This window comes from Quercus suber, unplaced genomic scaffold, assembly GCF_002906115.3.
Source record: "Quercus suber isolate HL8 unplaced genomic scaffold, Cork oak 2.0 scaffold_515, whole genome shotgun sequence".
Taxonomy (NCBI): domain Eukaryota; kingdom Viridiplantae; phylum Streptophyta; class Magnoliopsida; order Fagales; family Fagaceae; genus Quercus; species Quercus suber.
Window position 1 is genome coordinate 504921 of NW_027069964.1, and position 17280 is coordinate 522200.

Genomic DNA, 17280 nt, shown 5'->3' on the forward strand with positions numbered 1-17280 from the left:
CTCAACTTGGCTTACCATTTTTAAAAATGAAAGTAAAAATTGTTTCTATGCTTAATACAATATTGTTCAGTTTATATATAATAGTACAGATACTTGTGGTTTCAAACATCATGGATCCAAGGTGTAATCAAGATTTAGTCATGCACTAATTTTGCCTTGCAAATGACACCATGATACTTAAAAGCCATCACAAGAAACCATTTTATTTGATAATTATTATTTAAATGACATTACATTGAGGAAAACCAAACAAACTTTATTCAAACCACATAGTGGTTCACTATCCTTATTACATGTATTTTCCAGAATTCTAATTTGGCGCAAATGCCTTTTGAAGATATTCAACTACACCCTTGTCTAGTTGGAAGGCCTTGATGAGCACATTAGGATTGATGGGAGGATTAGATCCAAAGACCGCGTTCGCTATGGTGATCAACCCAGGATTTTGGCTGTTGAAACTAGCAAAGGCAAGAGCAGCAGTCTCCCCTATGTTGATTTGGAAGTGAATGAGACCAATTGGGAATATAAAGACATCTCCCTTATTTAGAACTTTGGTGAAAAGTTTGTTTGGGTCGGATGTGACAAAACCAGCTAAAAGAGTACCCTCAATGACTACCAAAAGCTCAGTGCCGCGAGGGTGAGTGTGAGGAGAATTCACGGCATAAGGTGCGTAGTCTATGCGAGCCAAAGATATGCCTAGAGTGTTGAGACCTGCTAAGTTATCGACGTTCACAAGAGTGATATTTAATCCGTTTTTTTCTTTGTATTTCCGGGAATATTGAGTCCAGAGAAGAAAAAGTCATTCGCTATGACTTGTGCTGGGTCCTTGCAAAAATTTCATTCACAAATACTGCACAAATAAAAGTTTGTTATTGTACAATAAGACATTTTTGTAACAATGTAGAGTTACATGTCGGGTAGGGGGAAAAACCGTAGGCATAATTTCATTAATGTGAGAATTTATAGTAAATTCAAAAGAACTTGATTGATAATACTACTACTGCTAATAGAATGAGAGTGTCTTTTATACATACCACCAGATTTGAAGTCGTTAATTGCGACACAGAAGTCTTGCAAAGGACTAGGGTCATAGGCAGAAGCCAAGGAGGATGCCAAGCAAAATAGCCACAGATTTTCTTTAACCACTACTTGTCATACAGTTTTAAAACCCAATCAATCGAGTGGGAACCTCTTCAATGGCATAGTGCAGTCTTAATGTTACATATACTTTGGCCAAAATCAATCCAATAAAACAATAATTGTTACTGAAATGTTCCAATCAAGTGGGACCTCTTCAACTTGAGATTGCAACAATAATCCAAGTGATCAACAATAATTGTTACTGAAATGGCATTGTGTAGTTTTTATGTTATGTCCTTGCTTTTCCCCTTCTTTGTAACATATATTCTTGACCTAATCTTAATTGATGGGTACTAAAGACTTGTTAATCTTAAGTGTTGGTTAGATTTAATCGTTTTCTAGGACCAACCAAGTGACCAACAACTACCAGGTATCTGGTTTATTCTAGCTTTTCCCTTTCTTTGTTCTCTCTTCAGTATTTGTACTAAAAAAAAAAAAAAAAAATTTATGGTGTTTACACATGAAGGTATTTGGTTAAGAGTTGAAGAGTTTTTTTTAACTGTTTACAGATGAAGTTTGTTGATGTACATTTAGGGTTTGTTTGAGATTCATTTATTTTGCTGAAACTGAAAATTTGTTGTGGAAAGTATTGTAGATAAAAGTAAAAGTTAGTTGAAATAGTATAATAAGACCCATGAATAGTATAAAAAAGTATAATGAAGTCTATAAATAGTAACAAAAATAAGTTAAATAATAAAATAAATTGGTTTTTTAATTCTTGTCAAACAAACCGTTAAACTAACGAATAAACTTCTGTACCAAATAGTATAGCCCAAGTGCAGAAGATCGGCCACCAGTAATTTAAGTCCACAACCCATAAACATAGCCCAATGCGGGTGGCAAAATTAGCACCTGGAGTTGTCTAAATTTGGGCCCACGAAATCCAACCCAAATACCCAGTTTTATAGCCCAAGAATTTGACCAAGCTAGGCCCACCAAAAATCAAATAGTAGTCAGCCAATGGTCCGTTGTGGATCAAGCCACGTCCCTCGTGCGAAGAAGTCACCAGAAGGGAAAAATTAGAAGGGGTGGATTGCAGGGTGAAAGTGTCATCCGGCATTTTCTTTGGTTCACTTAAGAAACTTCCAGATGAGTTTGGAAAATTTGTGAGAGTAATAGTTTCGTGAAGAGACATTGTATAAACACGCAAAAATTTGACAAAATTTTTCACACTTGATTAATGAGGCAAATTGTTAGAGGTAGGTAAAAAAAATAATGTCAGTAATTAGTCTAGATAAAAATCATTAAATTAAATTTGCCAACTTAACTATTGTAAAATATTTGTGTCTGTAACATTGCTCATCCTGTGAACCTTTTGTTCGTTAGTTTGGTTAGAAAGAAATCTCTTTTAGGGTATTGTGAAAGGTGCAACCTCTGACTTTTCTATTTATTTATTTATTTATTTTTTGATACACTTACCTTTGTATATATAAGAAAGTGTATTTGAGTGTATTTGGAATTGAACAAAGTTTGGTTTAAAGCGTATAGTTGAAGAAAAGAAAAGTCAATGTAGTTATGTATTTGAATATAATTGAATAATTTAATGTACTGTACTTAAGGAATTGCACAAAAATTTTATTCAATAAATGTTATGTATGAGATATGAAAAATATTTTTTGAAAATTTAAAATAAACATTAAACAAAAACAAAACAAAATGAATTCCTTAAAAGTTTTTGGATTGGATGATGGGCGNATTGATTAGCCCCTTTATTCAATCATAATTCCTTAAAAGAGTTCCTTGTCTCAAACTAAAGGATCAAGATTTTTATAATCTTTGATTGTAACTCAATATTTTGTAAAATACAACCACTTAAGGAGTCCGGACCATTAAAAACATCTAGAACACTTTGTGGACATTCAAATGTAATACTGGTAACCCATTGTGTTAAGGCTTTTGGCCTCGACTGTCACATGATTCACAATATTAACCAATTCTTACCCAAGCAATTAATTAGATTAATTATACTTTAGATTCCAAAAGGAAAAAAGAAAAAGAGGAAGTAATCAATTAGATTAATTATACTTTAGATCTCAATTGAATATCATCACACAAACATGAATCACATAAGACACCTAAACAATGACTCAGGAAATTGACGAAACAAGTCATTTCATAGTACAAAGTTGGGGGCATTCAACCATCAATCTCCAAGGCAACAAATCTACAAAACAAAAAATGGAAATTTATACAAAAAATTTAACCCTAAATCTAATGTTACCACATTTAGTACTTACCAATGTGACCAAACATAGTTTCGAGATCCATGGACTATTCTAGTTTGATTTGTTGTACGGAGCCTCTTAGTTCAAGACTCCAAGCTCCACACTCAAAGATTTAGCCAATAACTGTAGTCAACTAGTTATAGCAACTTCACTTGATCACCGAATCTTTTGTATGCATGTAGGCTCTAGTTTAATGAGGACTAAAAATTTAAGATCTGTGTCTAGAAATGCTATTTTTTTTTTTTTGTGTATGTAAAAATGTGGTCTAGGGTTTGTATTTACATTGTATGAGTTGCACCAACACCTTAGATCGAACAGTTGAGAAAATAAGTTGTTTGTCAAATCTACACAAATCTCGATTGGTCGAGATGTGCAGTTTGACTAGTCAAGATAAATGAATTTTGACCTCTCGAGCTGCAGTCAAAATGCAGTCCTCTAGCAGTATATTTTCTACATTCTTAAGTCTTCCACAATTTTGAACCTGGTTTGTCTTGATCAAATATAATCCGATGCAAATCTATTTATACAAACTAAGTTCTAAACTGTTACATTTGTTCACTGTTGTCAATTTTAAAATATGGACTTTACACTTTTAACTTAATATAGCTCCCCAAGTTTTTCAAGGATTGATGGATAAAATCTTTATAGACCTTAAAGTTTTTTTTGTAGTATGTATTGATGGTATTTTTGTGCTCTAAAACTATAGATGATATAAAAAATATCTTAAAATTATTTGTCAAAGATTTCAAAATTATGGCATAATCGCTTCCCCAAAGAAGATTGAGGTAAAAAAACGGAATCTATAGAATGTTTAAGCTTGAATTTAAATCAATCAGGTTTGAAACTACAAGAACATATAATTACTACATGCATGTTTGGTACACTGAATATGGATTATGCAGGAATAGTAATCTTTATTTTTAGAATAAAATATGTTGTAATGGAATCATTTTATTTGATATTAATTATTTCAGTGACATTACAGTAAGAAAAACTAATTAAACTTTATTCAAACTTTATAGTGGTTCACCATCACTATTTCATAGATTTTCCAGAATTTAAACTATTTAATTGTTTAAATATTAATAACTTCATAAAAGTTATATAAGAGAAATCAAAAGGCATAAATGCACTTTTAGTCCCTACATTTTGGTTTTTTTTTTTCTATTTTGGTATCTACATTTTAATTTTACCACATTTAGTCTCTAATCCAATCAATGCGTGTTATTTTCATTCTTTCTGTTGGTCAACTGATGGAAATAGTTGAGGTGGCAGCTGGAGGAATTAAAATATTATAAAAAATGTCACATCACCCATGACACATCAGCATATAAATTTAAAAAATTAATTTGTAAATTTTAACTAAAAAAAAAAAACTGAATTAAAAACTAAAAGTGGAAAGGAGAGTTTTCCATCGATTGCTTTTTTTTTTTGCTAAACCAGATCTCATTGCTCTTTTCTTCTATGGAAATTATTATAACACCATATCAGACATATTGAACCAAACCCCAAATCATAAATTTACACCCACAGCAACACAAAAAACAAAATCTAAGAAAATTTCAAACCAAAATCCACCATACCCATTGATTCACAGAATCCAAACCCAAGAGAGAAAAAAAAGAAGAAGAAGAAGAAGAAGAAGAAGAAGAAGAAGAAGAAAGTGAATAAACCATAGCCGTAAACCACTGCTATCATTGGTGGCGATTGTGGTCCGTTGCGGTTCAATTGTGACTAACCTCGGTGCAAAGCAAATAAAGGGAGTTGGGTGAGATTAGAAAGGGCTTTGTGAGATTTTGGAGGTTTTGCTTAGTGGATTTGGGGCTAAGGATTGTGGTGGATGTCGTGGGTTTCAGGCGATGGAGATCAATGTGTTCTTGTGGGTTTCTGACGATGGAGATCAGTTGGGTTTTTGGGTTTCTAGATTGGTGTCTTGTGGGTGATGGGTTGTGGCATGGATCGGCATGGTGATGTTGGCCGTGGGTGATGGGTTTGCCTTTTAAGTCTCTTAAGCCCTTTTGTTATTATCCCCTGTTTGGTTCAATCTTCAAGAAATAGAGATATCACATTACACACACTCTCTCTCTCCCATAAAGTTTCCATGGTCGGACCATGACCACGATGATCTCACCTTTGTAATCGTCCCCACAAAACTCTCCTTCACTGCTGCTCCAACACCTTTTATTGATGGTTTAGGTTTTGATTTTTGTGGAAGAACACAACACCCATTTTTTTATTTAATTTACAATTGCTTTTTGTTGGAAGAATGTATACAATTTTGGAATAGAAATTCTTTGAGTATTGTTCTTGTTATCTAGGGTTGTGTTCTTATGCTTTGGGTTCGTATTCTTGTGTTATTATGATCTGGGTTCATGTTCTTGTGTTCCTGATCTGCGTTCATCTTCTTGTTTATTTTTATTCAAATCTGATGTATTTTTATGTTTTAAATTTTGTTTTTATGTTTTTAATTTTGTTAAAATTAATATATATATATATATATATTTTAAATTAGATGCTGACATAAATGCTGACATGGTATTTATTATTATTTTGCTACGTCAACGTTTTGATGCCATCTCAGATATTTCTGTCAGTTGACCGACGAAAAGGACGAAAATAACACGCATTAATTGGTTTAAGGACTAAATGTGGTAAAATTAAAATGTAGGACCAAAATGGAAAAAAGTTAAAATGTTGGGACAAAAAGTGCATTACGCTAAATTAAAATGATGCATCTTTTAATAACTCCATAAATTTTTTTTTTTAAATTTTCTTCAACGTTACCTTTAGGATTTTTTATTTTATTTTTTATTTTTTGACATAGAATAGGTGCTATTGTGCCCTCAATTTGACTTGATATTTGTTTAGCTTATATTTAATAGTATAAGTACTTGTAATTTTAAATGTCCTGGATCCAAAGGTGTAATCAAAATTTAGTCATACACTAATTTGATCTGCCCTGCAATGACACTATGACACATAAAAGACATCATAAGAAATCATTTTATTTGATAAGAATTATTTCAATGACATTACAGTAAGAAAAACTAAGCAAATTTTATTCAAATTATATAACGATTCTCCATCACTATTTCATAGATTTTTTAGAATTCTAGTTTGGCGCGAATGCTTTTTGAAGATATTCAACGACATTCTTGTCTAGTTGGAAAGCCTTGATAAGAACATCAGGATTGATGGGAGGAACAGATCCAAAGACTGCTTTGCTATAGNCCTCAATGACTACCAAAAGCTCAGTGCCGCGAGGGTGAGTGTGAGGTGGATTCAGGCCATATGGTGCAAAGTCAAGGCGAGCCAAAGATATGCCTAGAGTGTTGAGACCTGCCAATTTATCAACATTCACAAGAGTGACATTTGATCCGACTTTGTTTCCGGTGTTTCCAGGAATATTAAGTCCGGAGAAGAAAAAATCATTCGCTGAGACCATTGCAGGGTCCTTGCAAAATTTTCCATTCACAAACACTGCACAAAGAAAGAAAAGTTTGTTAGTCACAAATGAGACAGTTTCTGTAACAATGGACAGTAACATGCATGTCCTGTAGGGGGGAAAAAAGCCTTCGGGCGGCATAATTTCATTAATGTAACAACTTATAATAAATTTGAAATAACTTGATTGATAATACTACCACTGCTAATAATAATGAGAGTGTTTTGTACGTACCACCAGATTTAACGTCGTTAATTGCGACACAGAAATCTTGCAAAGGACTAGGGTCATAGGCAGAAGCCAAGGAGGATGCCAAGGCCAAAATGGCCACTGTCACAAAGAAAGAAACACCTTTCATCATATTTGAGGAGGCTATCTCTATCTTATATGGTATACAATCTTGGTTGGGTGAGGGATATGGAAACTTAACAATATGGAAATGTCTATTTATAGGGAGTAGTGAGAGAAGCGGTCTATGTTTTATTGCAAAAACTGGTAATTGTTCAACCCTTTGTCACATTTATTTTATTTAATTAGGTGAACCAATTTTCTTACGTACTACTTGTCGTACAATTTTAAAACCCAATCAAATGTGACTTCTTCAATGGTATTGTGCAGTTTTAATGTTACTTTTTTTACTTTGGCCAAAATCAATCAATAAAAAATAATTGTTACTGAAATGTTCTAATCAAGTGGGACCTTTTCGACTTGGGATTGCAACATATCCCAAGTGACCAACGGTAATTGTGACTGAAATGGCATTGTGTAGTTTTAAGTTTTAATATTATGTTCTTGCTTTTCCTCCTCTTTGACCTTTTCTTCTTGACGTAATCTTAAATGGTGGGCACTAAAGACTTCTTAATCGTAGGTGTTAGTTAGATTTAATGCTTTTCTAGAACAAAGTGACCAACAACTACCAGGTATCTGGTGTATTCTTGCTTTTCCCTTTCTTTGTTCTCTCTTTATGCTAACGGTGTATTTGGTTTAGTGTTGGAGGTTCTTTTTATTGTTTACATGTACCTTTAGATATATTTGAAATTAGCTTATTTTGTTGAAACTGAAATTTTGTTGTTGATAGTACTGTAAACAAAAGTAAATGTTAGTTGAAATAGTACTATGGAATCCATGAATAGTATCAAAAAGTGTAATGTTACCTATAAATAGTACCAAAAATAAGCTATATAATAAAATAAGTTGGCAAAAAATAAACTAGCCAAACAACCACTTAAACTAATGAAAATACTTACCTGCAAAATATACAAAACTCGAAGCCTTTATAAATGTTATGAATTGATAACCCAAGCGCATAAGGATCATACACCAGTAATTAAAGCCCACAAAGCATAAATATAGGCCCTTGCGTGTGGCAAAATGAGAACCTGGAGTTGTCTAAATTTGGGCCCGTGAAATCCAAAACCCAAATACCCATTAATGTAGCCCACTAAACATGGAGTCAGCCTACTAAGTTGGCCAACCTAGGCCCACCCAAAATCCAATACTAGCCAGGCATAAACCCTTAAGTACTTCTTTCTAATTCTGCGGATCAGGTCACGTGTGAAGAAGTCATGCAATGGGAAAAATTAGTAGGTATGGATTGGAGGGTAAAAGAGCACAGACAACTCTTAGAGCCAATATTGAAGGAGAAAGTGTAGAGCTTATGAAGGTGAGTAAAGCCTTCTCTTTGGATCTCCAAATTAGGTAATTTGGATTCACTATAATAGTGATGTTCCTTAAAGATCTTTTGAAAACTTATCAAGAACCAGTTGAGTCTCGTCTAAGAGCTCCAACATCGAGATTGGAACAATAATCCAAGTGACCAACAATAATCGTTACTGAATTGGCATTGTGTAGTTTTTATGTTACGTTCGTGATTTTCCTCTTATTTCACACTTGATTAATGCAGCAAATTGTTAGTAGTAGTAAAAAAGCAATGTTAGTAGTTAATCCAGATAAAAATCATTAAATTAAGCTTGCCAACTCAATTGTTATGCAATTTTTTTTTTGTTTGTAGCATTGCTTATTCGGTGAACCTTTTGTTTGTTAGTGAATATTGTGAAAGGGTGCAACCTCTGACCTTTGTACTTATAAGAAAGAGTATTTGAGTGTATTTGGAATTGAACAAAGTTTGGTTTATAACATATAATTGAAGAAAAAAAAAATCAATGTAGTTATTGAATGCTCGAAAATGTGTTGAAAACACAAGAGCTGTTTTACCTTCAAATAAAAGTTATGACTCGATTGATTTTATACTAACTTAATACTAAATGCAGAATAGTGTAAATGCGAGCGAATAAACAAATAAGCTACTCTAATCCATAAACTTAACCACACAGCAGTAAAATGGAATGTAAAAGAGTAGGAAAGAGAAATGCAAACACAAGATAACATGCCGATGTGTTATCGAAGTGGAAACTGAAGAACTCGGCGAAAAACCTTTCTGTTGCCCTCCAAGCGATAATCGATCCACAAGACAGTCAGTTGGGATACATGGGTTAGGAAGAGACCCTCCAAGCCTAATCTACCTGATGTACCTAAGCCTTTAAAGCTCCTATTCCAACAAGGTTACTCGGAACCGCATCTTGTCTAGCTCTTCGGATCCTGCAACAAGCTCCATATTATATCTGCCATCCTTGGCTTCTTCCAATACTTCCCAGCAGCACCAAAAAACCTCACTTGACACTCTGAAAGAGTGTAGTAAGTGTTTAGGCTATAAACCTCTCAATGGTATGGAAATGGAGAGGTAAGAGTTGAGGAAAATCCACAAGAAATTATGTAGAGAAATGTGGGTATAATAATTTCTAACTCTCAAGATTTGTGGCTAAGGTTTTCTTTCTGAAGCACTCCTCAACATTTGTGGGTAATGTGGATATATATAGTGTAGGTACAGAAAGTGTGTATCAGATAGCACAGCTTGGCAAAACAGAATGTTTCGCGAGTGTCTTGCGGGAAGGCCTTACCCGCGAGTTACTCACGAAACACAACTATTTCCATATGTACTGACTCTTCGCATTCCAGTCATGTGCAAGGCACATGCATTACTTCGCAGGATGCTTAGTAGCGAGATACTCACGAGATACTCATAAGAAATCTTCTGTCTTGAATTGCTTGAGTCTTCACATACTCTCTTTCTCTATTACATAACCCTTACAATTAAATTCCACAATAAATACATGGTACAAAAGATTGAATAAAATTACAATCAAATTTGGCACAAAATTAAAACTAACAAAACACATAGTTGTAAATTACAACTTTACAATCTTCCACTTTAGCTATTCCGTGACAAAACCCCTAAAACAGACTCTAAACTTAAATGTGAGTTTGGAAATAGTGGCAAAACTCACTCAAACATAATATAGAAGCTGTGAAGCACTTGCACGTATATACCTGTAACCTGAAACACTTGCACACAAACAAAAATTCCATTAAGCTTATGACAAGTCAAGTTTGTAAACACTATAAAACAAGTAGGCATATCTTGATCAAATAGGAACAGTCATTAAAGAATGATTACAATGAACATTTAGCTAGTAAAGGCTCATCCAGACATGCAATGCAATTAAGAACAATCCCAAGGATCAATTGCATGTCCAACACTCAACCAATGCAAAATACAAGAAGTATTTGCATCTAGGAAACAATATCCTACTAGGGTACAAGAGTGAGGTACTGCAGACATATTAGCTTTATCATAAAAGTACAAAAAAATTGCTACAAAAGCAATGAGATAACCACAAATACTGAATATTAAACTGAAATTAATAACAATGTACTAAAGCTTTAAACAAAAGTAGTAAAGACATAAACAAGTAGTAAAAAATAAACAAGAGCAACTTTTGACTTCTCCTCCCCCTATCACTACACTCCCCTTATTAATGACACCATCTCCCCCTTTTTGTCATGGAATAGCTAGTCTCCATGTTCTTTTAGCTTCCTTTGAATTTGGTCCATCTGAGTTTAGAGAAATGTGAACTTTGTGTTGAAGCGAATGTGCTGGGAATGTATGATGGTTGCTAGTCCGGATATTTTGGTATTAATCTCTTGAAGTGCAGCCATGATGTTGTCTAGCTGTTCATTATAGGCATGGGAGGTAGAGCTTGAGCTTCCCTGAGTAGCATGACCTTCTTGCTTGGTATTTTTCTTGGTGTGACTCATGCTTGCATGGAGAGTGTGGATATTAATTGGACTTGGCCTTAGATATGGATGCTCATTTTCTGAGGGATGCACTCGTTTGAGCTTCAACATCCTTGAGATTAGGCGACAAAAGGGAATACAATTTCTTGAAGCAGTTCGTTCAACGTTTTTTGCAAAAATGTGAAAAATATGAGAACACGCATCAATCTCTACACCAGTGATCAAATCATGAAAGAATAATGCTCGATCGAGATTCATGTAACTGGTGTTAGACAGAGGATATAGGTTGCTAAACATGATCATTGTGAGCAGTCTTAATTCAGGAGAAAGAGATGCCATAGTTATTGACTTCCCATTGGAGGAGAATTCCAAATTAGCTCCTAAAACTTCCCAAAGAACCTCCTTATTCGGATTTAGTTCATCATATACTGGTGGGATAGGTAATATTGGCCTGTTGATGTGTAGAATATCGGCCAAGTAGACGGGTGTAACTAAGAACTGCTTTTCTCTCACCAAGCACTTGATTTCCTCTCCTTCAACAATGGCATTGGCATAAAATTCTTTCACCAAGTTTTTGTATGCATCCTCAAGATTTGAGAGAAGAAAATTTCAATCCTCGGTGGCAAACCATATGGGAATATTAGTGTCTAGGATAGATGGCTAATCAACGGCCCTTTCAACTAGCAATGGAGCATCTCGAAAGTAGTTCGTATAGGTTTGAAATGCAGCATAAGATCTGAACAAGTTAGGGTCATACACTCTTGTTGAAAAACAAGTCCTCTTTGACCTTGGTGAAGGGTCATCAACATCAATCACCGACTCTTTTCCTTTATTGCTGCCTTATTTCATAGCTGAGCTTTTAAATGAAGACATCTGCACATTTCCATAGAGAACAAAAAAAGAAACACGTGCAAAAACACAAAATAGAACACAAAAACATGATTAAATACATGTTAGTTCAAAACAAAGGTAAAACAACCTAAAACAGAGCATAACCAACTCAAAACAGAGCAAATGAACTTAAAACAGCATGCTATAGACGTTAAAATATGTAAGCAAAAGCACAATGTATGAATTAAGTGACTGTGCATGTGTGTGTCTAGGTTGTGCATGTGTTGATGCATGTGAGTGTAGCCGGTGATGCCTTGGGTGTGCCTAGAGGATGCCTAGTGTGTGCATGGCATGGCATTGAGGCAAAAATTGGAAAAATGTGAAAAAGCACATACTCTTTGACCAAAACATGTTATACATGTTCAATCAAGAGTAAAAGTCGCAAGACAGTCGTGATAGCCTTTGTATGAATTGGAAAAATTTCAGTTTTTGCCTAAAAACATTTCACGAGAAGAGTTTAGTCGCAAATACTTGCGAGACAGTAGTAAGACTCTTTGTATGATAATGTGACTTTTTAATTTTCCTTAAGCACATTTCGCGGGAAGCTCTAAGTCGCAAGCTTCTTGTGAAATAGCCTCTGAACCAGTTTTTGGAGAAAAAACAAAAATGCATTTTGATCAAAAACTAAAGACACGAAAGTATAAAATCACTTTCAAAAATATATAAAACACTCAAAAGTCTTTTTGAGTTTGATCAGCAAGTACTTGAGCATACACATCACATTTGAACATGTATAATCACGCAAATGAAATAAATATTATTTGAACAAAGTCTGTGTGTTGTGTGTGAGTATCAAATGTGGAATAGTCTTTAGACCAGAGTGAAACTTCAATGATCAATTCAATCAAGTCATACACAACTGTTACTAAATCAAGTGGACTATCTCATATTATAGAAATGATATGTGTCATTATGACCCATTGTATTTTATTCAACAGTATTTTATTCACATGCATGTTTGCATGTTAATAACATCAAATTTGTGACAAATTGCACCCCCAACCGCTTGATTAAGTTGGGGCCAAATACGCATGAAAGGGTAGAGTTGTGTTAGTGCCTTTCAAAATGGTAGTTGACTAATGATACCCTCCCCNAAAGTCTTGTGTGTTGGTGTGAGTATCAAATGTGGAATAGTCTTTAGACCAGAGTGAAACTTCAATGATCAATTCAATCAAGTCATACACAACTGTTACTAAATCAAGTGGACTATCTCAATTATAGAAATGATATGTGTCTATATGACCCGTTGTATTTTATTCAACAATATTTTATTCACATGCATGTCTGCATGTTAATAACATCAAATTTGTGACAAATTGCACCCCCAACCCGCTTGATTAAGTTGGGGCCAAATACGCATGAAAGGGTAGAGTTGTGTTAGTGCCTTTCAAAATGGTAGTTCGACTAATGATACCCTCCCCCCTAAATCATGATTTTACATGGATTCATCACCATATTTTTTTTTTTTTTAAGGTACATAAAAATACCACTTTTTATTGATTGAAATTTGCACATTAATTTGTAAATAACTAGGGTTTCACATTGCCTTTGTCCAAGATACAATCTAAGAAAAATTAAATGGCTCTGGCTCTGGTTACAATCTAGAAATTGAAAAGTATATAGAAAAGTATTGATTTAATTTTAAAGGCTAAGTTGAAAGGTTGGTGCAATATGGGAATGGGTTGGGCACCTACCTTGCCTGGTGAATTTTAATCTTCTAGATTATGGTGACTAGTAGTCATGTTACAACATCCAAGCAAACAACATGTTATAGACATCCAAGAGCATGTTATTCAAGATTGAAATAAGTGCTCATTTATGCATGGTGAAAGATCCTGATTTTATTACATGATCACATCATTTGGATTGGAAGTTAAGAACATGATGATTGTGTGTGATTAGTATAAACCATAATCTAAGCATGTGATCATATTATTTGAATAAAAAATATAGTGATTATGTGTGTGCCATGTGATGAAGCTAGAAACCAGTTTAGCAACAAAATTAGTAGAATCCTAGGATCTAGAATAGCATATATGCAGAACATATCATAATTCATTCAAATCATATTCAAACAAACGCATACATAGACTCTTGTTTCTAGCATATTATTGAAGAAAAAAAAAGTTAGAAAGACATATATGCATGCAAAGCACTCCAAAGGAGGGGAAAGATTCATTTAGAGGTTGTCTAGGAGTGAGGCAACAAGTTACTTAGCCACCACTCCAAGACCAAGTGGACTGGCGTTTGTCCTGTTATGGCAAACTATGAGGACAAACCACAAGGTTCGTTTCTTTGTTACATCCTCTAAAATCCCAAAAGAGAATCAAGGTACTCCTATAAGAACTTTGGAGGAGTGAGGTCAAGTATCAAGTTGAGAACTTGAGAAGTGGAGGACAAGTTTTTACCCTTCTAGTTATACAAGACCAAGAGGAACAAAGCACCAAATTACCTTTTCTTTGTTACTTCCTAAAGAGCTCTAAGGAAGTGGAATGCTTTGGAACAAGTCTTCCATCTCTTTTTATAGTGTGGGGGAAGAGTATTCTAAAGGAGGGAGAAAGGGCATTTAATTGAGAGTTGACTTTGGTGCATTAATTTCTTGGGTCGGGAGAGTAGAGTGCAAGCAAAGGGTTAAAAATCCCGATTCTTCCTAAATATAGCTAGGAGGGACAAATTTAATAAATCATATCCCACATGTTTCATATCAGAATTAATTCATTCTTGTTCTCCAATTGAAACTCCAAATGTCTACCATGGTGGTATTTTCCCAACAACCCTAGGCTGGTTGGGGTCAAACCCCCGTTTAATTTGTATCCCAGATTGGGTTTAGCCCATATGGGATGTCCTGGAAAAATTCCTGTGGTAAAAGGTGGTGACTAAATGGTGTTTCGATAACGACCTATTTTGGAATTTGGCTAGCCAAGGAGGCTACCGGGTGGCTAAGTTCATCCTCTTTAGGTCTAAGCTAGACCTCCTTACCCCTGAGATTGCCTTCTATTTTCACTCTTTTCTCTCCCTAATTATGATTCCAACCCCTACTATGATTTTCCCATCCCTTTTTATATCTCTCTCTTAGAGACCTATCATTTATAGGGTCGGAGTAGGTCTCTGAGTCTATATCACTTTTTCTACATGTTTCGTCTTGTACCAAAGGTGGGACCCAGACTCTGCTGTTTAGAAGATTTTCTAGTAACTTGTACTTGCCGCCGAATCTTGTGCTCTGCTAGCAGATTTCCTAAGGCACTACTTTATATCCTTGACAGAGATAGATCCTCGCCTACATGTTTAGTCATGCCGAGGAGGGGCATTTCTAATTACGTCTCACCTAATGATGGTAGGTCTTATTCAGGCTGGTTTTTGCCTTGGATGGGCTAGACCCAGCCTTAGGATGAACCTTCCTTTTTGCTGGTGTTTAGCCTCGGATGGGCTAGGCCTAGCTCGGGGATGGGCTTTCCCTTTTGCCACCCTACATCGACTTTACAATAACTAAAACCCAATGATAAATTCACAATAGTGTGAGAGATATTCACAAAATATTAAGCAATGGCCATTTCTTGGAAATGTGATTTGCAGTATAATTATCATTCATAGACCCAAATTAACTCCCTTTTAACATTAACACTATTTCAGACTTAATATGCCTGGATTATCATTGAATCAATCCCTTTAAAAAGACTAATTTCATCAAAATTTAAAGGATCATTAATACTTTGACATCCCAATTAATAAAGTGCATGCAATTCCACCATTATATTTAATCTTGACCAATAGGAGCACAAAATGTTATTTATTTTAAATTAAATTCACATGGGACCAATCAAAATCAATTGTTCATAATCACACATGATCGGACTTAACCACAAAGATGTATATTAACTATTAAAACCTTTTTTTTTTTTTGGGAGCAATAAATACTTTACAATAACTAAAACCCAATGATAAATTCACAATAGTGTGAGAGATATTCACGAAATAGTAAGCAATGGCCATTTCTTGGAAATGTGATTTGCAATATAATTATCATTTATAGACCCAAATTAACTCCCTTTTAACATTAACACTATTTCAGACTTAATATGCCTGGATTATCATTGAATCAATCCCTTTAAAAAGAATAATTTCATCAAAATTTAAAAGATCATTAATACTTTGACATCCCAATTAATAAAGTGCATGCAATTCCACCATTATATTTAATCTTGACCAATAGGAGCATGAAATGTTATTTATTTTAAATTAAATCCATATGGGACCAATGAAAATCAATTGTTCATAATCACACATGATTGGACTTAACCACAAAGATGTATATTAGCTGTTAATTTTTTTTTTTTTTTTTGGGAGCAATAACTGTTAAAACTTGATTTGATGATATTAATCGTTGTTTTCATTGTTATAACTTTAAGAGTTATCTTATGTGAAAAAATTGGAACTAAAGTGGCATTTTTATTGAGGCTTGAAATTACCATTTGTCCACTTAATAGCATTAAATGCATATTGGAAAATGGGGTATCTACAAGATTATACAAAAAAAATTATATATATATATATATACACACACATATATATTACTTGTTTGAACTATATATTTATAGTTAACTTAAATTATGAAGTAGTTTAGGCATAGCAATGATCATACTAACACATTAAGCTTGAAAAAAAAAAATAAATGGAACCAAGATTGAATAAATTAAATTAGGAATTATATCTACATTATATTTTCTATGCTAATCAAGTATTTAGTTTAATAAATTAACTTTTTATATATAATTTTTTTGAATTAATTTCATCTTATATATTTTATCTTAATCCTGCTACAGAACCAAAATCTCAATTCTACTAATGTGGGCACAACAGAGAGTATGCCCTAGCCGAGTGGACTGTGGTGGAGAAAAGTGGAATCGTCGCTTAGATTAGCTCTATGAACCATATTGGGCCTTTTGGGCTAATCACTTACGTGCATTGGTTTGCATACCAGATTATGGGTTTGAAGTTTAGGTATGGCTTGAAAAGCTGTTAGGCACCCAAGATTGCACAGCTTGTGGGCTGGCCTCCATTATGTATTACTAGGCCATATTTAATTAAAGAATTTATTAAGAGAGCTCTTATCCTTGACTTGAACATACATCATACACTTAAGGAAATAACATCACAACATATTAAAGATCACAATATAAAAAGGAAACAAATAAAGCACAATCAAACATATTATAAAAAGGAATAGATAACAATTACATCACACACATAAGGTGTAACTCTTGTGAAGTAATATATTTTATCGTAATCTTGCCCCGAACCAAAATCCTAATTCTACCACTATCTTAACATGTAAGTTAATATTAGATATAACTCAAGTGTACCTCTTACATCAACAATCATTAATTGATATGAAAACTCAATGAAAATTGAATTTATTAGCAATTATTTTGGTAGCAATCATGCTCA

The 17280-nt window shown here is 34.1% G+C and overlaps 1 protein-coding gene across 1 annotated transcript; it reads right to left on the reverse strand.

Moving 5' to 3' along the window:
- Positions 1 to 296: 296 nt before the first annotated feature.
- Positions 297 to 7233, reverse strand: LOC112027546 (germin-like protein subfamily 1 member 20). The gene is made up of 3 exons (XM_065763601.1): positions 7045 to 7233; positions 6705 to 6845; positions 297 to 711 (listed from the first exon to the last, which is right to left on the reverse strand). The coding sequence occupies exons 1-3, from the start codon at positions 7169 to 7171 to the stop codon at positions 311 to 313; spliced, it is 669 nt and encodes a 222-aa protein (XP_065619673.1). The 5' UTR covers positions 7172 to 7233; the 3' UTR covers positions 297 to 310.
- Between the last annotated feature and the right edge of the window lie 10047 nt (positions 7234 to 17280).